At 41.9% G+C, this 23,729-nt stretch overlaps 1 protein-coding gene across 8 annotated transcripts in view; it reads right to left on the bottom strand.

Annotated features, from left to right (window-relative positions):
* Nucleotides 1–23,729, bottom strand: part of diaph2 (diaphanous-related formin 2) — a 367,696-nt gene that overhangs the window by 4,319 nt on the left and 339,648 nt on the right. For 5 of the 8 annotated variants that reach the window (XM_086301138.1, XM_086301178.1, XM_086301168.1 and 2 more), the window contains one exon: nt 2,394–2,421. The exons of the other annotated variants lie outside the window; for them this stretch is intronic. In XM_086301138.1, the coding sequence (XP_086157264.1) occupies nt 2,394–2,421 (28 nt within the window). The remainder of the gene's footprint in view (nt 1–2,393; nt 2,422–23,729) is intronic. 8 annotated transcript variants of the gene reach the window in all.

Raw genomic sequence — 23,729 nt, 5'->3', positions numbered from 1 at the left:
ATACCTTTGCAACTTTTACCTGAACTCTAGAGTTTATTTGAAGCTATGCGGTTCATTCACATGTCAACCTTGTATTACTGTGAACTGAATGTTTTCAGCTGCATCGAGTGCACTAAACACTTCCTGCTTCACGAGAAAAGCTTTTGTCTGGTGAACTAGCAAAGGCCCTAATACAGCACCCAGACAGAAGCATTGTGTTGTAGGTCTTTAGCATTAGAAAGATCCTTTGAGAAATGAAAAGGATCAACCTAAGAGTCCAAACTTCAATGAGAAAAAGACCAACATGAGTCAAAATATGCAGAAAAAATTCAATCAGATATGATTCGCTGCTAGTAACAGAGAATATGCCACTGTAGCACTTGTGGTCAGAAAGCAGGCCAGTCACACTTTGGGTTTTTCTCTTGCCAGTTCTATGACAGAGTCATACAAACACTGCCTCCTATGCTATCCAACGATGGCTGCCCAGAAATGCCCATGGCATCTACTGGGCAGCCAGGTGGCAGGTGGGGCTGAACAGAACCAGGAAGCATAGCCATGGAGTTGACTGCAGGCACACCCACACAGGACTCCCTGGTATTTCCAAGCGTGCCGTCGCCAATGTGCCCATTACTCAGTGCCAGCTGTAGGGTGCCAGGCGTCCCTGGCTGGGCGTTGTTTAATGGCACTTGCACCATCCATCATGTCAGGTAATGAGCTGAGAGTGACTGCGATGCCGACGAACACATACACAAACACGTTCACACGCAAGATCCACACCGACTCCCACATTCACAGCGGAGAACAGCAAGCACTCCTTCAGACTGGATACAAAGCATCATGCAGATGGTGCACAGGAGGAGAGGGGGAGAAAGAGGGAGGGATGAAAGAGACCGAAAGGAAGACAGCTCAAGATGTTTAAGGAAAACAGATAAAGGTCCTGCATTCTCAAATTATTTTAGTACAACATAGATTCATATACAATAGGCCACTGCAAAAGCTACCATGTTCTGGCAGCGCATCCAAACACATCACGACTGCTTATTCATGTACTCGTTTTTTCTGTTCACAAGTTGTGCTTTATTCTGTAAGCATGACTTACACAACCTCCCTCTTTTCAAAATAACAAGCAGCATTACACAAAAAAGAAAGCAAAAATGGGGACAGTTTAAAAGAAAAAAAAAAAACTAGATCATCCACAATCTATCCCTGCCAATCATTTGCAAGCCCAATTGCTGTAACCTCATTTCTGCGCAAGCAGTCCCCTTTAACCCTCATTCTATCAGAAGAACATGAAAAACAGAGCTCGGAGAATACAGACCCACTGTCTCTGATCTGAGGTCATCTTGGGTTACATCTATTACTGTAAATAGGAAATGGGATAGAAAATAGGAATGGGAAAAACAATAGTGAAAGGGATCAAAGGCGGCTGTCTAAAGAAGGCATTATGAATTATTAGATGAGTAAAATGACGAAAGACAAGCTAAAAAAAATCGTTTTAAAATCGGAAGAAAAATTAAATTCGCAGTACAAATATGATTTTCCTTTTAATAGAGCATCATATCCATTTTTTGAGCGATGCCATTCTACACATTGCATTCAGGATACTTACCATCAACCAACTTGGTTTAGACAGTCAACGTTATTAGTTTAAAGTAAGCCACAGTGGTCGAAACAGGATTCCAGCCAGTATACATCAGGCAGGCAAATATGGATCTTCAGCCGTCCTCTCTGTTTATAGGACTATTTACAGATAACCACAATATTATTTAAAGTACAGATGCATAGCTAATTATATGAGAACTGTCTACATCACAAGTGCAAACCGTTGGTGGGCATTTGAAGAGTCATTTTGTATTCTGTGCAAACTGAAAAGAATGGAAACCATTAAGGTGGCCACTTGTTGCAACCCTACAGGAAAACTGCCCTAAACTGGAGGCAGCATTTTTGTGGAATAACAAATAACAAGTGCCCTTTTGGGGGTATTTGTGTCTTGCCTGACTGCCTGAATATATTGGAAAGCGTTCGTGAAAGACTTTGCAAAAAAAGAGAAAAACTTCCAGCAAAATGCATCTCCCATCAGACGATTCTTGAATGGAGAGCTACTGGCTTCTCATAAAGACTTTTCTGTTCCTATGTTCAGGTGCATAAAAGCCCATCTTTTCCCACCCCACATCAATCTATCACAACAATTGAACAAACAGCAGCCATTTCTACTGGGAGAGAAACATTACTAGTAGCCTCTACTGAATTGAAAGCTCACATACACACATATACAGGAAGAGAGGGAAACAAAGTGAAACTGGGGAAAAGGAGAAGAGATCCACACAAAAGATGCTCTACAACTAGTTTTTTTTTCCTTTTGGTGCGCTGATTGCAACTCTTTCTACTTGCATTGGTTTTGATGGCTTCTTTACCTGCTTCTCCCAGAGGCGACATCTTTCCCTGTTACAGTAAGACCGACACAGAGCAGCACAGAAACAGGAGAGAAATTGACAAAAGAAGAGATATTCCATGTTACAACAGGGAGATGTTGGCATACCAGAACTTAATTAAATGCTGGCTGGCACTGTTTCTCAAAATGTTACTAAAAGCACCATGGATGGCAGATGGAGGGGGATGTCACACACACACACACACACACACACACACACACACACACACACACACACACACACACACACACACACACACACACACACACACACACACACACTCCTTTTCTCTCTCACACCAACAGAGGGAAATACATTGTTCCTTTAGTGTTAGCAGAGGAAAATCCTTGCATGTATATCATGATGATCCCTGCCACAAGGGAGAGGCTCTGAATAAGACAAGGGTAATAGGAGGAGGAGAGGACGCCAGATTACAGAGCAGCGAAAAGCAGAGGCCTTTTAAGCCTGCAAAGTCAACTCCGACCTTCTCCTGACTCTTTGGAGGGCTTCCAGAGAGATGCCATTTCTTCATATGACAGATGTTGTGTTATGTTAATGGATAATTGCACTGAATTACATCATGATGCAGTTCTGTTCACTGCTAAAGTAGAAAAAGCCATCATTCATTCACCAAATGGTTTTCACATCGGATACTCTGAGCCCAGTAAAAACCACAAGGCTTAGAAGGCACTAGACAATGTTAGGTAAATACTGTCTGGGTAGCAACTGCCCAACATCTAAACATGCCACTCATGTTCACTGACCCATATTCAAGGCCACAATAAAAAGCTCATAATCACCAACCTTTTGTGTAAATAGCTTCAGCAGGAGAGTATCTGGAGTAAAGACTGGAGCTGGAGCTCTTGTGGTAGCTGTTGTGATAGCTTTGCATCGACTCTCTTTTTGGTTAAATAAGTTAGCGATGACATGATGCCTCTGACATGTCACTGCCTTTGTCTAATTCTCCCTGTCTGAGTTGCTCCGCACTTCATATTTTGATGAGTTGAAACATAGCAAAGGTGATTAAATCTCTGCTTGCTGCACATCAACATGTTGTTTGCTTCTCTGCTGAGGGGGAAAGCGTCTGCGGCACCAGCAACAGGAACAGCCGCAGCCTTCTATCACTCCTTTTCATCTCCTTTACCTCCCGCCTCCCTCCCCTCTACCAGCCTCCGAGCTACAGAGTAATGGAACTCTGTACACAGAAACAAGATACGGCATATAAATGGGATGCAGAGTGAGAGAAGCTATTTCTTCTAACTGAAAATTATGACCCAGGTATCGCAAAACTACAGTGGTGGCAAACATAGCCCCTCGTTCGCTGGTAAGACTAATCACCACAAATAAAGAGCAAGAAAGAAAACATTGTGCAGCTGAGTAAAAGGTGAGAGCAGCTGTGATGAGGTGAAAAAATACAAACATTGTGTCACAGTGTCCTGTGTGATGTTACAGACACTCAATGATTTACGACAATCAGCTCAAAGGTATACAAACCAGAGAATTGTAGAAGATTAAAAGATTAAAGGTGCAACAAGCTTTGTTTCTCCTGTGTCTCTATGAAGATCTTCCCAAAGTAGATTTTCTGTAGTTAAGATTTTTCTTTTTTTGTTGCCACAAGCGGAGAATATCAACTGTAGTTTGCAGAAAACAAAGTTCATCTTGCTTCTGGTAACAGAAGCTGAACAGATGCAGATGACTTTGTTGCAGAGTTGTTCTGAGTACCAAACCCCCCAAAACATATAAAAACAAAAGAAAACTAAATGGACTAATAATAAATGCTGTAAAAGCAAACCAAACAACTTTTGGTGTCCATTTTCAAATCTGTCTTTATGTACACTTAACCATAAAAATGTAGAATTTCCATCACTATACTTATCAGCATTTTTCATTTGTACTCAGAGGAAATGCTACATGAAAAACAAAAATGTGTAAACCAATCAGCTTTCATGCAAATGGACCAAAAAAGATGCAACCATAGGTAAAGTGTTACAATCCAGACATTCTACTCACATTTAATCTTTTAATTAGTTAATCAGTTAACTGTGTTGATTTATCCAGTTTATTTGTGTTTCAAATGCCCCAAATGATATTCACAAATTTTCACACACTACTGTGAACGCAGGTATTTCCTTACAGTCAAAATGCAACACGTTATCCACCACAGTGCAGCCATTTACACATTTGCCTATCAAGGGGAAGATCCCTGGTTTGATTGTGGCAGGAAGTGCATCCGGCATTAAAAAAACTGCCAAATCAAACATGCTGAGCTACCTGCTGTGGTGACGACCTTGTGAATACGGGAGCAGCTTAAAGTAGCTTCTTATCTATGACTTTTTATCCATCCATTCACCTCCGCTTATCCTTTTCAGGGCTGCAGGGGGCGATGGAGCCTATCCCAGCTGTCTTAGGGCGGGAGGCAGGGAACACCCTGGACTGTCGCAGGGCTAACAAATATGCACAGACAACCATTCGCACTCACATTCCCTCCCGCATTCACACCTATGGGCAATTCAGAGTTTCCAGTTAACCTATCCCCACAAACTGCTTGTCTTTGGATGATGGGAAGGAAGCCGGAGTACCCGGGGGCAGGTAGGACCACGCAAACACAGGGAGAACATGCAAATTCCACACAGAAAGACCCCAGCCAGATGGTGGAATTGAACTCAGGTGTGCTGTGAGGCAACGGTGCTAACCACCGTGCCACCGTGCTGCATGACTTTCACATTTTAAATGTGCGCATAGTCAAGCACGGAAGTGTCTATAGCCAGTAATATACATTTTTTACCGTTAAGTAACACCCAAAGGAGTGGGCTGTACAAGTGTCAGGAGATCTGAGAGCGAGGGCGCTGCAATCTGGTGCTTGATGTGTTTTGGTGTGTTTTCTCAGCATGCCATAGCAGGCAAAGGCGATCAGACTGGCATGACAAAGGGAAATGTCTGAGACAGGTCTAGATAAACACGCTGAGGCAAGATACTGAAATTCTTCCACTTTCTGTATCTCTTGGAGCCTTCCAGTGTACACCGTGCTTTTTCATCCTGTATCCTTTTTCCAATTTTCTTCTCTCACTTTGTTCTACTCCCCTCCCCCCTTTTAATCCCTCTTATTACTGACATTACCTCCGCTGTTTACTACAAAAAGCTGGCCACTCTAAACACCCAGGAAGCACAGGAAGCAAACCAAGCAGTAACACAGAGTTCTGGCTTAAAATGAACACTTAATCTTAAAGCATTCAGAGCTGGCAACCATGTATACGGGTTCCCATTCCTGCTTGACAGTTTGTATACAGAATCTGAAAGCAAAGTGAGTTCAACAGAGCCTGTTGAGATAAACAGTAATGAAGAGAGGTTCGTAGAGAGCAAGGTGGTCATAACACATGCAATTGCTTTTGACAGCAGAGGGATGTGGTTAATCTTTCCATGCCTCTATCACCACTCTATCTCTGTGGGTACTTTGATGTGCATGCTTGGTAATAATAGTGACTGACCCAGATAGTGAATACAGCCATTCTTTCTCCCAGTAGCCCACGACTCTCACTACCAGGATGCCACTTAAGTTCTAAAATCCTCTTTTGCAAAAACAGTGCTGTCCACCTTCACTGAGAAATCTCACCATTTTGGATCGTTGAAGCTCTCTCTTTTGCTGCTTTCTACGCTTTGCATTTTTTCTGCTTTTAATGTCGGGCATACTGTGCGTAAATGTGGTACATCCACGCAGAACATAATGCACACGCAGGAACTTACTGTCCCATACTAGCCCGAGAGAAGCTTGCTCTAAGAGAAATGCCTCTTGATTGCAAAGCATAAAATATTTTTGAGGAGAGTACAGGAAATCACTGCTCATGCTTATAAATGAATGTTTTTTTATTTTTAATATTACTTTGCCTTCTCACCAGTGAAACCTTGACAGCTCTCTACCAGGGACAAAACAGCAAGAGAGAAGACGTGAGGTTTTGCATGTGTTTGCGCACATAAAACCTGTCTGCACTACCTGCACTTAACTTTATGTGTGTGGTAACCTAAAAAAAATCCATGTTTCTTCTTGGAGCTTGGCTCACATTTGTTAGGTTTTTGACTAAAGGCAACATGCCTCACAGACAAAGGGTAGTACACTTTCCTCACTGGGCTCCTCAGGTTCAAAAATCTCCTTAAAATATCTCTGCAGGACTTGACTCCTCAGTCATGGGACGGTGCCTCTGAGCATTCTGGGATGCACAGACAAACACAGCCCAAATGATCAGTTATATGAAAACACTTTTGCGATCGATCAGTGCCTGAGGCAAAACTCCCATTCATGATTGTCCTCTCAGCAGTCACGTTTCAGGAGGGAAGCTTAAACCTAAGTATAACCATGAAAGAAAACAAATATCCTTGAGAGCATATTCCTAAAACTGCTAAGCACTGCCCACCTGTGTGACTACTGTTTGAATTTACTTTATACTTTGACATTATCTCCCTACTTTGGCACAACACGTAAGTATACAGTGCAGCTTCCATGTTTAACATCTCGATCTGAGTAAAATGAGCAGGAGCATTTCCGCTTCATTTAAAAATTGAATCTATCCATACACTTAGGGCCACATTTACTAAATGGGGCACAATAACGTGTGAGAGCAATCCCCATATACCACCGATAATTGTGGTTAGTTTTGCCGGTGATTTACGAGAGTCGCACTGTTTTCTAAACACAGGTGCAGTCAGTTCATTTTAACATGACATGTCCAATCTGCCGAGAGCTGCGCATTTTAGAGCAAGGTCGCAAGCTGTGGGTAATCTACTGACAGAAAAGGCGCAGTTTGTTATTGTAATCAGAAAAGTGTATAATAACAGATCAAACACGTGCACGTTAACTGGACGCTTGTGATTATTATGAAGGAAACAGACTTCAGTAATTGACAGACTCCAATGCAGGACTGTAAATCATGTGACATCACGTATTTTTGTATTAAGACAACTTACATGACTTCAGGGTATAAAACAAACCGGAAATACCTGATTGACAAAAGTTTATTTCTATACTCTGCAACTGGGGGCGTTAACACTACTAACACAATTTTTCTGTGCTCAATTTGCCTCATTTCATGGTCTCGTGTGTGAAATCTGTGATTTTATAGCTCACGTGTCTCAATTTGTGTAGGTCCGCCACTAAAATCAGTTGTTTTAAGTGCCCAGCTCCTAGTGAAAAAACATGTGCCATGTCTTGGGTCCTGAAATCATAACTATAATTACATTTAAGTGTAATTTATTAAGGTAAAACATGTTTTTAAATGTTATTAATGTAAATGCATTAGGCCTGGTTAGGATAGGGTCTTCAGTTTTTTCACTTTGAACTCCGTTGTGCAGATTGTGAAATTCCTGCACAGGAGCCACAGCATGTTAAAAAGAACCCAACGCCAAACATCGAAGAAGTTTTGTTGCCACTGGTTTTGCATGACTTCTTAGGTGTGAGGTTTCAGGTCATCACTAAATTCACTGAGCAAATTTAGAATTAGGTGTTTTGGTAATGTTTGGTAGTCACATCTTCACCTGGCTGTGAGAAATGTCTCACTCTTCCAACACGTGCTCTTAAATTTCCATGTCTCCTATGTGTAGCAATATCAAGCACATAAAATAAGACATCTTCTTTTTGGCATTAAATATCAGCATCATTTGCAGTGAACTGTGCATCACAAACATTAGCAAATCAGTTTGTGTGTTTGATTTAAATATTTTTTAATGTTGTGGTGGTGCAACAGATTTGTGAATTTATCCCTTAATATTTTAATATTTGATTTCTGGTAATAACATGCTTAGTAAATCAACATCTTCATTTATAAAATATCAGAAAACAGAGTCACAATCAACCCAAACCACCCTGACGCCATTGCCAAATGTTTACTTTTCTAATATGTTACATTTGAGAAAAAGTCATACATTCAATAATAAGCATGCTATATATGTTATGTTTCTGACAAAATATCTGAAAAATGTTTGTGGGTCTAATTAAATCTTTCTTTTACACAAGTCATGCATGGAGGCATGGTAGAAGTGGCAAAATATGCACACTGGACTGAAACTGAGATTCATTTGGGGCTTCACCAGCAGCCCAAGACTATGACCATGAGGCATGCAGGAGCCATGGAGAGCACAGATGGGGCCCACAGCAAAGGCCTGGGTTTCACATGCCTGAGCCAGGAGAGAGTAATCCATCAGGCCAAGGCACTCTGGTGCCTAGGGGGGGCAGTCACTGATCCTATAAGACTGATTGGGCCTCTGTGGGAGGCCAGACCTCCTGACTACACGGACATCAGTGGCCGGCTTGCTCCACTGAGGCCTGATCTGAACTGGACTGATCCAAAGCAATGACCTGTTTCCATTTGGATTCTATAGCGGCAGTTATGTAGATCAAAGATAACAGTCTGCACGAAACATGTTGTGTAAAATTTAATGAAAGTGGGCATTTGAAACTTGATTTTTTAAAGTATATATCTTACCTGAAACAAATTTAGGAAACATTTCAGGCACTGAAATATCAGTCCTCCATAAGTAGTGTTCATATATGTTTAGCTGAATAACCCTGATGCTAAAACTCTATGCTAAAATTCTACTTCAGTGTATTTAATACAGTGTAAAACTTTAGATCAAGCGATAGAAATCTAATTACTTTATCCAACTGTCTCCTAATCAGACGAGGTCAGACACAGCCTCACCCAGATGAACAGCTGGAACCTGCGGCAGCCAAGGCAAGCTGCATGATTGACAGGTGAATGAGTAGACAGAGAGATAGTTAGACAAATGGAAGCTAAGATATAGTTTGACAGACAGATGGGAGCGTAAATGGATGGTTTGGCAGCATGATAAGGTAAATAGGCTGATGGATCACCAAACAAATGTGGGAGGAGGAAGGAAGAAAATAAAAGAAGAGAAGAAAAGAATGCCTGTCTGCAGACAACAAAAGATAGGAAGCCAGATAGCCTGATAAACACAGATGGATTGTGTTGATACACAGGGAGGTGGGGCAAGATCGATAGATTGTTTTATTCTATTTTCTCTTGGCAAACTGGAGATTTGATGTGGCTGGTATCAAGGCGATCTGTTTCTGACGACGCCAGGCGTGACTGTTACAGATGGCAAGATAATGACACATCTCAATCTTTGGCTAGCCTCGCTGCAGTCGATCTTAGCTGCAATGCTAGCACCACCGGTGGCGTCATACTGCCCTGTGTAATCAAAAAGGCTCTGTGGAACGAATATGTCCTATAATAATGTCCTATAAAGCCCCTCCCCCTGCATAAGACTTCATATAACACGTGGGTCAAAATGAGTGAGTTTGAAACAAAAAGTGAAGCGACAAAGAGCTTCGAGAGAAAAGTGACTTTGTGTCTCAGAATGGAGATCGGGGAGGAATTTTTTACTTCTACTCAGTTTTGAGCAAAACAAAATGGATGCCCTGACAACCCGATGCCTCATTACTGCTGCTTGCGTTTATCATGTCAAAATGGAAGACAAGGGTATGAGAAGTTTAGAGGCAAGGGCTCTCCTAGTTAGAAAGGTGGCTTCTCTCTGCGGCTGCTTGAGGGACATGAGGGTGCACTGCAACAGCATTGATGAGTGTTGCAGGGCTTATAATAGACAGGAAAGGCCCAGAAAGCATGCCCTTTAGAGGTGCAGCATCTCTCACTGTCTGACAGCTTACAGGGTTTAGGCTTCACAATGACACCTTCACAGTGCGCTCAAGATGACACACAAACACACATGCTCACAGGTGCATAATTCGCACACAAAGTCTCAGAAACACAAATAAGTTTGGCAGCGCACACGCGCACGATGATACACAAACAGGCATGTGCATGCTATCACAGTCACGCACTCTCACTAATCCATTTGCGATGTGGAGATAACACCTGACAAGTGGAATCTCAGCATCATGCTGACAGTATTAATACTCATAAAACAAGCCAAGCTATAAAAACATCCTGCATTCACTCCAAGAAGGGGGTTATGGAAACAAACATCTGTTTGTGCCATGTTAAGGAAGCAGTACAACTCCCTAGGCGTACACATAAATATAGCGAGGAATAGTCTTGAATTTCTGTCAAACCACATAGTGGGTGAAGGAGGTAGGTTACCAGGTGGTTTCTTTAATGAGAGGCCAGCTACACAAGCGAAGGACAGCTGTGTCGATAGCAAAACGTCGCTTTTATCGTTAGTATTAATTTACGGTAGTGTCGATGACAAGTTTCAAGAGATTGGAAAATTATTTTGACAACTGCATCATGTGAATAATGTATGCAGAAAACATCTACCAATTCCAAGCCTTTTCATTTTCAAGTGTCGCTTTTATCTTTCTCATTTTCTATCTGATCGTTAAGTGATGACGCGACGAATCCTACTTCCGGGCCTAAAGTAGTCTGCGTTTAATATGGCTTTTGTGTTGTTAACATGTTTAATGTTATGTATTTTCTTCTATTTAATCTCAAAAAGCTCCTAAAACAGTCAGTGATCACTGTTGACCTCCCTCGGCTTTTATTACCGCTAATCATTTATTTAAGCTCAGTTTTTAAAACCTTAGGATGTAACTACAGCCCAGCCCATGCAGCAGTATATGAATGACTAACCTCGTATTGTGGATGGATTATCTCAGTTGTTCTCCTGGCTGAAGTTTGGTCCTTTTACAGCATCCTGCCATGCGATTACATTTGTTCCTGACCACCGAGAACACTCACGTTAACTTTTATCCAGTGGAAAAAAAGTTAGCTTGTTTATATTATGCTAACATAGCTGTGTCGCTAGCGGTCACGTAGCATATCATTAGCTACAGCTTACCAAACTTCAGTAACCCTACAAACGTCACTGCTGTTTAGTTTTCTGTCTTCATTTATGTTGGAAGTGATAGCAGAGCTGTACGTTTTAATTTGTTTCTAAAACCCCGCAGTCAGGACATGCTATATTGTATTTAGATAGAAGCTAGCAAGCTAACTTCCTGCTAACTTCTAACTCCGTTAAATGTCATAAATTCCGTTTTCATGGATGCCTGGATGTTAAACTCAATTGTTACACCTGGTAGAGCAGAACGCTGATCATTTTATTAAAGATGAAAGACTTTAGACAGTTTTTCAACTCTCAGTAATGCCATAGTGATCGTTTGATATATGGACCTGCAGCGGAGTTTAGGCCCAGACACGGCTAGTGACGTCAGACTTTACGACCGGATAACTAAACACATGGTGGTCAGGTTATTTTCAGCCCTACTGTGTTGTATTGCAAAACGCTCCTTTTATTAAAAGTGTTGACAAAAACATGGATATATGTTATGTAATGGATATAAATAAAAAACATGCATGGCTAAAATAGCTAACAGTAAAAAAATCTGCTCAGATCAGCAGGTAAGGCTACTGCTCTGCTTCGGGAATCTGAACTTGGTGTCTTCTGGATGTTTCTTAGGTGAGATGTTATATGTAGGTTCAACTGAGATGAGACCCCAGGGTGAGCCCAGGACACACTGGAAAGATTATCTCTCAGACAGCCTGGGAATGTCTTTGTCCCCCCAGATGAGCAGGAAGAGGAAGCTGGGGAAAGGGAAGTCTGTGCAGACTGCTGCCCCAATGCTCCAACCCTACATACATGTTGTAAAACACATATTATGAAATAAACGTAACTGTGTGTGTTTAACCAGGTTGGTGAATGATGGCCCAGAAGGATGCAGAGTTCTTCTAAAAAAATCTGAATGCTAGAAAACTGCAAAGTTTTTTCCAGCAACAATCCAAGCTTCCATCAAATCTCAGGATTCTCTAGGACTTTTACCCACTCGTGCCTTACCCGAGTTAATAAAACATGGTGTTGTGTGTTATTTATTTATTAATCCCCTTTTTGAAGTGTCCCAGCACACAGCGAGAGCAGTGGTGGAGACCGCAGAAGGCTTTGCAGCCAGTGAGCAGCCTCGCTCTTTCCTCCATGCGATCACCATCAGACCCATTTGGCCATGTGAAGATGCTCCCGTCTGTTCACATGGGGGGTGCGGGTGTGCTTCCTGAAAGACTTTTCACTTTTTCTTTTAATATAAATCATTCATACTGAGAGATGCTCCCTCATGTACACAAAACACCACAAGCTTCTCCGCGATGGGCTACACTTTGCTACCTTCATGTTTTTGCTTGTGTTTTTCTTGTGCTGCTGTCAACGTGCGTTTTGGTGTGCAAAACTTAAAGTAGAGGTGATAGATGCAAAGTATATAGTGGTACTGTATAAAGCAGCAGCCGTGTGACTGACTTCTTTGTAGTTTGAATAAAGTTACTTGAAATTTTCTTTTTAAATTTAATTTACCAAAAGCTATCCATCTGTTTTCTTCTGCTTTTCCAGTTCAGGAACGTGGGGGCATTCCCAGCCATAACTTGAATAGGTTGCCATTACATTATCACCTCTTAAACTTCAAAATCTATTTATTCCCCTTTCTAGATGTTGCTCTGTCTGCACTGATATGACTTAGAGTGAACAATAACTCATCGATATTCCACCACATTTCTCAGGCACTCTTTGTCGAACTCCTCGACGTCCACAGCTTAGATGGTGGATGTGCTTCTACGTGTGCGAGTATACATTTTGAGCTTATATGTGTGACTGAGTGTGTGTATGCGCTGGCATCAGATGAAGCGGGAGCAAGATGACTACACATACCAACAGACCAGACATCTCAAGCGACAATGGATTCAGTGTGGATGAAAAATTTATCCACCTCCTTCACTTATTCATCAAGGAGGAAGATTTTTCTGCAGGGATGCCCTCCAGAGATGCGGCGCTCACATGCCAGGCGGCCTGCCGCCACTTTACCCACAAGGTTTTCAATAAAACAAGCAAACAACACAATTCCAACACCTATAAATAAGTGATCGTTCCTGAATAAAGTGCTGTACATAGAGCCCCTCACTGAGGCCACTCATCACACTTTAATGGGGCCCTGTACCAGCCAAAGTTATTTCTCTCCTCTCTCCCTGCCTCTCTCTATCTTTGAGCAGAGTGAGGGAACAAAGTAGCTGGAGGTAGCTGAAACAGAAGAAGCAGAGTTGCATTCAGATCATCATCATGCCATCACCTGGCTCAACAGTGGTTAAGATACAGCACTATCTCGTTCATGATTTATGAGGCTATCAACATGCACTATCCTCCCCCTTTCCGCCTCCTCTTTCTCTCTCATCTCTTTCAAGCACACACACACAAACAAAAAACCCACAAACACGTAAGCACAAACAAAGTCCTTGAATTACTTTCTTAGTTATTTCTCCTTTTCTGGAGACAGGTTGTTCACAGCAGTTTGAACATTCAGAGTGGTGGCCCGCCAGATGCTTGGGCGTCTGTCAACGTGGTGCTATTGTTAGCTAGTTTTTGATGAGATTTGCATGGCAGAAAAGCCATCAAATAAGATATACTACTGAGAATATGAGAAGAGATCACACCTAATCCGCACACCTGTGTCTTGGCAGCACTAAGTCTCTTTTCAGACCAACACACACACAGGAGCAGATACATCCAACCGCCCACCCACACCCACACAATCAAGACTGCAAACTTACACAGCAGCTTGAGTCTGATTTAGATGTGGGTTTTCCTGGGGCTCAAAGGCTCACAATTACCATACTTGTTCAAAAACTAACACACATGTACTACACTTCTTAAAATTGAGTATGCACAGAAACAAGAGCATTACACCGCGAGTTCTCACATATTTTCTCATATAGTCATTTTCTGCAAAAGACACTTGAATTTTAGGGAAAAACAACAACAAAAATTCAGCTGTGGTATTCAAATTTGACAAGATTCCATCTCTGACAAAAAGATATGCTTTTATTTTTATTAGTCTTATCTTTAATTACACTTAGTTTAGGAGTTTCACTGAGAAAATACAATTTTATTTGAAGATCTATTTCCTGGGGCCATTTCTTTCTGGGACTAAGTGGCTGAAAAGGCCCATTATACTTTTTCTCTCACTCTGAGTGATGTGTATACTGTGCACATCAAACCTGTGCTGATTTAAAAAAAAAAGAATTGGGTCACTAGCATCCTGGCTAGTGGCACTTTCTGCCCTGGCCTATAAGCCCCTTAGTTACCTAGAATCCCTTGGCATCCATGTTAGAGCCAGGGCCCGCGGCAACACACCTGTGTCCGCACTTCTTCACTGGGATCAATTAGCATTAAAGTTTCAGAGCTGCTCTACCGCAGTGTGGACATAGTGTACACTGGAGGGATACAGCCTGAGAACAGCCACAAGAAAGAGACATAGACGTGAAGAGAGAGATAGATTTGTAGGCACACAGTGGACTGACACACACACAAAGTCATTCCTCCAACTCGAACCCTCCATAAGCTGCATTTCTGGGTCCAAGTCCAGGGTTCTGTGTTATTTTAAAGTGACGACCAATAAAAAGATTATCGCATGTACCGTCAGCATGAGCATGCTTTGCTTCACGTTCTGCTGTAGCTTAACCTGAAGTAAATGGAACTGTTTTTTCTGATTTCTTTGTCCTCTCTAACATTGAACTGATCAACCTATGAGCCACGCACTTAGAGGGACGGATGAAACTTTGAGTATATAACACACTCCAGAATAAATGCAGAAAGAGAGGGATTCTAAGTCTAATACTGTGTGTAGATGCGGGAAAACCGGCCCGTCAAATGACCAAAAACCAGTGAAAAAACTGTTTTTGATTGTAGTGCTATGAGAAAAGATCTACAGCCCTGAAATCTATGTGAGAGAAATCCATAAACTGGAAGATTTTCAAATTTTATAAACACCCTTAGGCTCCTAAGATGTCATCTATTTGAATTTGCAGTAATAAATGTTCTTTAAAATTCTGCTTGTATCCAGTTTTCCACTCACAGGTTATTGTTCACTTTATCAGCCTTTGCTCTTGCAAAGTTCACCACGCTGGAATAAAAACGCAGCTTTACCAGTTGAGCCACAGAGTCGTCAATAGCGACTACCTTTTCATTTAAAGGAAACCTCACGTAGTTGGTTCCAAGTGTGGCACCCCTGTGAGGGAATGACCACATTAATATTATTTTGTGTAAAACACTCATGTAACGGGACATTTTTCATTACTATATGTATTTATTTTCAGTTTCTTTAAAAGGATAGAAAATCCATGTAACAGGATGTTATGTTAGAAAGCAGTGAGGGCGGAACTTTGGTGCTTGCTCCGGAGTTTCGGGGAGCAGTAAGTGGAGCCCACCTTCTGCTGCTTCCTCAGACACATTCTGGAGGAAAGCAGAGACGCATCGTGTCTTCCTTACTCTGCTCTTCACCTGCTTTTACAGGTCGGTAAATGGTGTTTATTGTTACCATGGTTACCCACGTTAATGTGAATGAGAGAGTTAAGGCGGTCCGCCCGAGTTATTTATATGTAAACACGGGAGAAACCAGAGGAGTGTCCCGCGCGGCCGCACCGCGAGCCCGCTCGTTAGGTGGAGCGCTCGTGAAGCAGAGTCCGTGCGCTCCTATGCTCTGTGCAAACGTGTTGTAATGCTCCAATCAAATCAGTTCTGTGAGATGTGAATGTTAATAGTTCTGTTAAAGTGACTGAGTAGGTTAGCTAGTGTAACACAAGCACTCTGAGCAACTCTGTGTAGCTAACAGAGGCATTCATGGGTTGATTCAACAAGCTGTGTTTCATGATGCACTAAATAGTGATTTTGCCAGTAAATTACTGAAGGAAACAAATGTAATGTATTTACCAATGCTGTTATTGAATATAACTGTTTAGCCAGTAAGACACTGCAGAAGACAATGTGATGTGTTTATTGATATGATAAAAGGATGTAGCTGTTATGGAAAGAAGTGTGAACTTGAGAAACTGAACCAGTTAAAAAGAGTATATTTCACTGAGGTTGTGAAATAAGTAAATGTAATTGATGTAAATGAGGAACCAGCTGAACAGTATATTGAAAGCTCATGTTTAGTGTTTTATAGCATTTATTTGTGTGAAATAAATCAGACTCAGACACGTTCTGGAGGAAAGCAGAGACGCATCGTGTCTTCCTTACTCTGCTCTTCACCTGCTTTTACAGGTAACATATTTGTCATCGTGGTCTTCATCCTTGGGACCCGTAACACAAGCAAACAGACAGCCAACAAGTAGGCGATAGCGTTTGTTTTGAAGCGAGTGCACAATCCTGGGGCTTTCACCCCACTTTTCCCACCACTGTGTGTCACTTTACAGTGAGCATGGATGTTTTTGGCTGCGAGTTCCCATCAATGTGTGTGTGTGTGTGTGTGTGTGTGTGTGTGTGTGTGTGTGTGTGTGTGTGTGTGTGTGTGTGTGTGTGCCACAGAGGAAAAAGAGCACTGAGGGCAGCTGTACCTGTGCTGCCTTGTGGTTGTCTCTTGACAGTGCCCTTCACATCACAGCATGGGCCTGGACATTGGATCTGACAGAAGTGACCTCCATGCCACATCACCCTTACTAGACACACAAACAGACCCGCACCCTACACAGACATATCTACACACACATCTGGTAACTTGATCACATGTAAGATCTAGAGCACAATGTTGACACAAAATACTGTATATTCTAATACATTCATATGATATACAACCACAGACTGCACCCCGCACTACACCCTCAGGGCTGCTTAGCCACCCAACCCACTGTCAGACAGCTATCAATAGGGATTCCAGCAGAGCGGCTGCTAGACAGCATGGGTAAACAAAGAAGGGATGAAAAAGAGCCCGAATCAAAGGCAGAGAAGGGACCCTGTTATTCTTCCTGAACAGGAAATCATTCGCTGGCAATTTGTGACTCATTTTGAAGCATTTTGTGTGGGGGTGCTTTTGACACATACGTAGTGATGAGGAGGTGGGTTGAAGGGAGCTTGGTGGTAAACTTTTACTTAATATATTTAAAATGTCAAGTTTGTTCTTTACAATGCTGCTATTTCTGGAGAATTGATGGCTAATCAGAATTTGTGTTGCACGTGTCAAACAGAAGGCAGTAATTGATGGGATTCAGTGCTGGCACAATTCAGTGATTGATAGGGAGCAGAGGAAGCACTGAGACTTGCATTTTCCCCCGCTGTAAGTAATAAAAAATAAACAGCACTTGTGCCGCTGTTTGAAACTGAGTGGAGTTATGAGCTTACTTGGCATATTTATCCTAAACTGTTCCATCAATACCTTACTAGCATTACCATCTTCTTTAGTCGATTAGCCTTATCTTAATCCTCAGAAACACGATGCCATTACAAATAAATCAATTTCCCAAACACTTTCTCAGCACGACATATTTACCTGGCCTAATTGAAATTAAGTTGGGTGACCTTTGGGGTGCCTATGGGGACCTGGTCATTCCACTGTTCCCCTACTAGATCTCATTTGCTAGAACCTCATCAATCAGCCCGTTGAACTGGGCTGAGATGTTGGTGTCGACCTTTCTCATGACATTTCCAAATGGTTACATCCTCCACCTAGGGTCATGGCACCATGAAAAGTACCCGACCATGATTCATCAAGACGAGAATGACTCCATACTGCCATGTGCAGGAAATAAAATAAGCCACCGGGATTGGGGAATTGCACCGATTGCCACAAGTGGTGTGCTTTGTCCTCAGCGTCACAGAAACAGTTTACCAATGCATGGCTGACATGAATATTTAAAGTGGTCTCAACTTTGGGAATACTCAGACATATACATCATCTTGACTTGAGCCACAATGAAGAAGCATCACTCTGTACAGAGACGCTTTTCATTCAGGTTCTCTGTTTATGTACTATGTAGAGTCTGATGAAGAAATCCTGTATATGTGTGCAAATTTGTGTGCAATACGGGGAGAGAAGTAAAGGTCCTCTTGTGACAAGCCTAGCGGGAATAGGAACATCTGGTGGACCGGCTGCTCCTCTGGTTAACATGCTCCTCCTCAGTGGCCCCCAACAACACACGCCAAGGTACCACATGCACGCACATACGCAGGTACATGCTGATAAACACACATACATATGGACACAAAAAAGTCAAGTGTATGTACGTCATGCATACCGATGTGCTTCCTTTCTTGGTCATTCCTGTCCTGGTTTAACATAAAACCATATTCTGTTCATCCCATGTAAATAATGGCTCCTCACGCCAACAGATTCAAACAAATCACAGTGGAAAGAGGTATAAATAGAAGGCCTATCATTCATGCAATGACGCTTAAGAGCAACTATGTCCAATTTGCACCAGATGCTCTTCAGAGCCAAATTAAGCCTGCATTATTACTGGTAGAAAATGTCATGTTATTGGCAAGGTGAACCCTTTCCGCTCCAACCCCTGTACTTGATGTAGCTCTGTGTGGATTTGTGCCGGCTCAACCCCATATCCGCCCTGTAATCGACTAAATACAGAGCCATGCCTTATTTTATCCATCTCAGTCTGCCACTTAGAGACGTGTATTTAAAGTCATCACTCATAACTCTGCCTCAGCTCCAGTGAAATGTCATTTGTGATGCGCAGCATCAATTAACACTTCTTCACCTTCGTTAACGAAGTAATGTTAAAGCCAGAGGTCATATTTCCAATGAGTGCATGGTCGTATAACAGGATAGGACAGAAACACTGGGTCCTTCATGAAAGGTTGAGCTACTTGATAGAAGTGGCAGTAGACTTACTAGAAAGATTGCTCACTGCCCCCAGGGCTGGCATTTGGTGCCCTAGGCAAGATTTTGCACTAATAACTTCGACCTCCCTCACTCCCTTCCTCCATCTATTTCTTCCTTACACAAGCAAACACACACAGATAAATTTTGGTGTCTCTTACCACACATTCCCACCTTAAAATGTTCTTTATTTAAGCAGTACATCTAAATACTCCCACTAACAGAGTCAAAAAGATGACTTGGTATAAATGAGTATTTTTCAGAGGGAGGGCAATGGGCTAACATCATTATGATGGTTTTGGCACTCCCAGTGATAGTAATAATACAAAAGCACACACATACGCAGACCTAATCTCCAGCCTCTGACGGCAACAGCCAGGTCTCACCAGAAAAATTGTGGGAGGAGGATGTGAACGGCAGAAGCAGACTACACATTGTGAGCGACCCTGCCAAGCCTGAGGAACACTCAGCTGGTCTCCTGCCAGGGCGTCAGCATCCTTCCTTCACCAATCTATGTAATGGCCGTGCTAATGATGGTAAAGCAGCCAGTACCTCAGAGAGCAGTAATTTAGACACCGCTAACACTATCGCCAGTGCAGTCGTTCCATGGTGATGATATGCTCCTGATATCAGTCATTCCAGCCCCCGGTGGTTTCTTTGTGGCAACATGACAAAACTAGATAATTAGACAAAGACAAAGACAAAGAGCATGTGCACACCTTTTCAGTTACTTAGAAAAAGAAACACACTTGGAATGTGAACAGAAAGTATTACTTATTGTAACTGTTTACTTTCTCAACTGTTTCTTATGGCTGAGAAAGTGAGCGTATTGATTTTCCTTTTCAGAAAAATAATACTGAAGAAACAACCATAAATATAAACAAGAAAATAAGAGATTGTTATGGAGAAGAGAACGGAGTTTGAATAGCATCAAGGAAGAGAAGAAATTACAAAACACGAAAAGGCTGTTTTAATGTTCCTGGCAAACAGTGAATAGAAGCCTAAAATCTCAGAACGAGAGTATATTTTTACACCAGGTGCTGACAAGCGGTGCATATCCAACAGGTTCAAAGAGCACTGAACCTGTTGGATATGCATTGATTTCGCCAATACTGAAGAACAAATGTGGCATTTTAGTGGCATTTTAGCACTGCTTTACTTTAGCTGACTATCATAAACAACCTACTCCCAAAACAATGCATCTCTGGATCGTATGTGCTTATTTGTTTGCAATCTGTGTTGCTGCAAACATAATGTTGCTTGTGGGTGTGTACATTTATGCCTATAGTGGAATTAACAAAATACAAAAAACCCATCCAACTACGGGCATCACAAGCAGTGACATGTCAGAAGAATTTTACCACCCAGTTGGTGCTTAAACCTTTGGCTTTTGTTTCTTCACTCGCCTCTCACCTTGTTTACACATCACTGCTGTGTTTAATCTTTAGCAATTATTAAACTGTGGCTCTCTCTCCCACAATGTGTCTTTGGTACTGTCTCCCTCCTGTCACCACCAACCAGCCACGGTTTCTTCCTGTTAAAAGGGAGTTTTTCTTTCGCACTGTTGCCAAGTGCTTGCTCAGGGCCGTGTGATTGTCGGGGTGCTTTCTAATATTGGAGGATGTTTACCTCACAATATAAAGTGCCTTGAGGCAACTGGCGACGTGAATTGGTGCTATATAAAGAAATGTAATTATTATTCAAAGTTGTGAGTTTCAGCTACTCCTAGCTGCTAATGAGGGGAGGGACTGTGTGTCTGGAGATGAAACTATTGGTATTGATACAGCTGCAAATGAGTGTGTAATTTGATATTAATTTAGGTTAGTATCCTTGTACCACTTGACAACCCTAGATCCCCCAAGGGATGGACTCGGGACCTCTGGAGGTGTCCTGTGGTGTCTGGCATGAGCAGATCCTTTGGGTCCAGTGAGTCTCTGTGAACTGGACTTTTCTATCCTGGGGATGCTCAACTAAAACAATGATCTAGGGTACTTGGATGCCAGGCCAATGCCTTGGCTGTTCCTGCCCTCAACCTCCTTTGGATTGAAGCAATAAATTGCTGAAGGAGGATGCCGCTATCAGGGAAAGCTATTGCCGTGGGGGTGTGTGCTATATCTGCAGCATTGATGAGGTGGGTGGTATGTGTCAAGAAACTCAATCCTAAATGCCTGCACCAAAGGATTTAAAGCAGAACATTAAATTGTAATGAGATGATCAATGTCATTCACTCCATCACTTCATCTTAGTGATTTTTATGTTTTGTCTAATTGGTGTAAATTTATCATGTACCACAAAATAAAAACAACAAGGTTTATTTCCCAAAATGTTATTGTCATAGTCAAGTCAAAATAGTAAAACATCGATGTAAAATTTACATAAAATGTAATGTTCTGCATATCTGTTATGACGACGTGTGTACAAAATACATTCACTTCACTGATTGATTCTTCTAGATATCTGGTTTAGCATTCAGAAATATGTGTGGTTTTGGTGCCATATGTCAAATTTGTAGTAACTCCAATAAACAAAGCCACATGGAGATAAAGCGATGACTACTTGAATGCCTTAAAAGTCACATTCCAATGCTAAAATAACCTTCCAAAACCCGTGTGGAAATGCACAGGCTCTCATCAATGCCCTATTCAGCTGAGTCTTTATGGGGAGCACTAAAGGTGATGATGCTATCAAGCTGTATTATGTTCTTTGATACGTGGCCATAGTGTTAGTCATGGTAATGAGGTGTCCTGATTTAAGGAGATAATGAAATTGTGTTTTAAAGATCATCCCCTCAATCTCTCAGTGTATTGTTTACCTATGTGAAGTCATCTCTCTGTGCTCTGTCGCTTATTTAATCAGATCATCTTCACTAAACTTTTGGTTTTCAACCAAATGAGCATCTTTGCTGATCATCGTCCATGCACATGCTGCGTTAAAACGAAAGTTGTCCAAGTAGCTGCACGTAATTTGACTGGGATACATTTTGACAGAAAATCAACTTTTAATGAAGAGCCGTGTGGTGGGAGAAATTAGCCATTACCCTACAGAGCTTGCATAAAATGTTTATAAATGACAATGATGTCGGTACTGACTGTGAAGGAAGTGCAGAGCTTGGGGAACATACTGACGTTTAGACTGTCAGAGAACAGCACACAGACTTCTCATCTGGGGAGGTAGAGAGAAATGAAAGAAAGGGAGGGAGAAAGAGCGTGACAGAGGAAGAAAAAAGAGGAGGAGCACGAGGGGGCATGCGAGAGACTGCATTTATGATGTGCATGAGAAAGGGAGACAGTGAACGACAAGGCGAGAGAGTTTAAAAGGCATGGTGTCTGTTGGCTAGCAGAACGGACGCAGCGAGTGAGGGAGGTATGCGACAGCAAAGCGTGGCAAGTGCGGCAGAACAAACCGGCGGTGACTCATGGGCTTCTTCATTCACCAGCGTGATCAGATCCAGCAGGACAGCCCACCATATGGGATGGCACAACGTATTCATCCAATCAGTTGGACTATATACAGGACCAGGAGAGTAAAGGGGATGGTGTGTCTGCCTGTGTCAATGCGTGCAGGTGAAAGAGAAGGTGCCCTGAAGGTTCCCTGAATATGCTGGCAAATGAAAAAAGGGATGTAAACAGGAATTTAAACAGGACAGTAATTAATGTGCTACAAACTCAATTCCTGAACAAATAATACAGGCACGTCACAGCAAATAAAACATTTTATAATCAAACGTACAACGCAACATGATTTGTTTTGAAATTCAAAAAATTGATCACTAAACAAAAAATATATAAGCACTCCCATTTTGTAGGTCACCTACGACGAACAGCTATTGTTCCGCTGAGTTATACCCAATTTACATCAAACTGTCCTACAAACCCAACCAATCGTGCATGCAAATTAACCAGAAAAACATAAAAAAAAGTCAACTCAATGGGAAATCCTCAGATACTAAAATTATCTGTTGTCTCTCTCTATACTTGCAGATTATTTATTTATCCTCTTAAGAAAAATTAACATAACCTCTGACTCTGTCATCCAGATGACATATTGAAAGGAGTCAAATACATTTCAACAAATTATTAAATAAATCCTTCTGAGCATATAACATTGTGATAATCATTCCTGGCTTTTCCAGGCCTCCATTAAATGCAGATTAAGGCTAAGCTTTGAGAGGTGAAGGGCCTGGCAAATTGAGCCCCAACACACCAAGCACAGGAATAGAAACAGACATAATCTAACCAAAGCCAGATATTTTTGTGAAGAAAAGAATGTTTCTGCTCGGTTGGCAAGAGGCATCATAAACCCTTTTATAAGGTACCTAAAGTACACTGCGCTTTGCAGAAAGCAGAACCAATTTGCTTAACTTCACAACATGCAGGGCCCCGCCGATAAAAGTGTCTGTCCTATGCCGTGGCTGGCAAAGATATTGTTATCCACTTTGTTCCTCTGCCACCTTGCCAGCTTACACAATTTTTGCAAGACAGATAGCAATCGTTGTGGGGTAATTTAGGGATTAGACTGGAGGTGTATTGTGATCACATGCTTTTGTGGCAGCAAGAGAGTCATTTAGGATATAGGATGGCAAGACTGTCCAAGATGTACCTTTTGTTTCTTATCTAATACAAGGGTTCTTAGAAATCCTCAGGCCACTGCCAAGATTTTGGTTTTTAGAAAGTACCAGTATGTATTGTGCTCTGACTGATCTGGGAATAATTATGTAA

Source organism: Aulonocara sp. 'chitande type north' Nkhata Bay, linkage group LG2 (genome assembly GCF_057382095.1).
Source record: "Aulonocara sp. 'chitande type north' Nkhata Bay isolate Kocher_YH1m ecotype deep benthic linkage group LG2, A_spYH_male_GT1.1, whole genome shotgun sequence".
Classification (NCBI taxonomy): Eukaryota; Metazoa; Chordata; class Actinopteri; order Cichliformes; family Cichlidae; genus Aulonocara; species Aulonocara sp. 'chitande type north' Nkhata Bay.
Note: the sequence above shows the minus strand (reverse complement) of the source record. Positions and strands in the feature narration are given on the sequence as shown.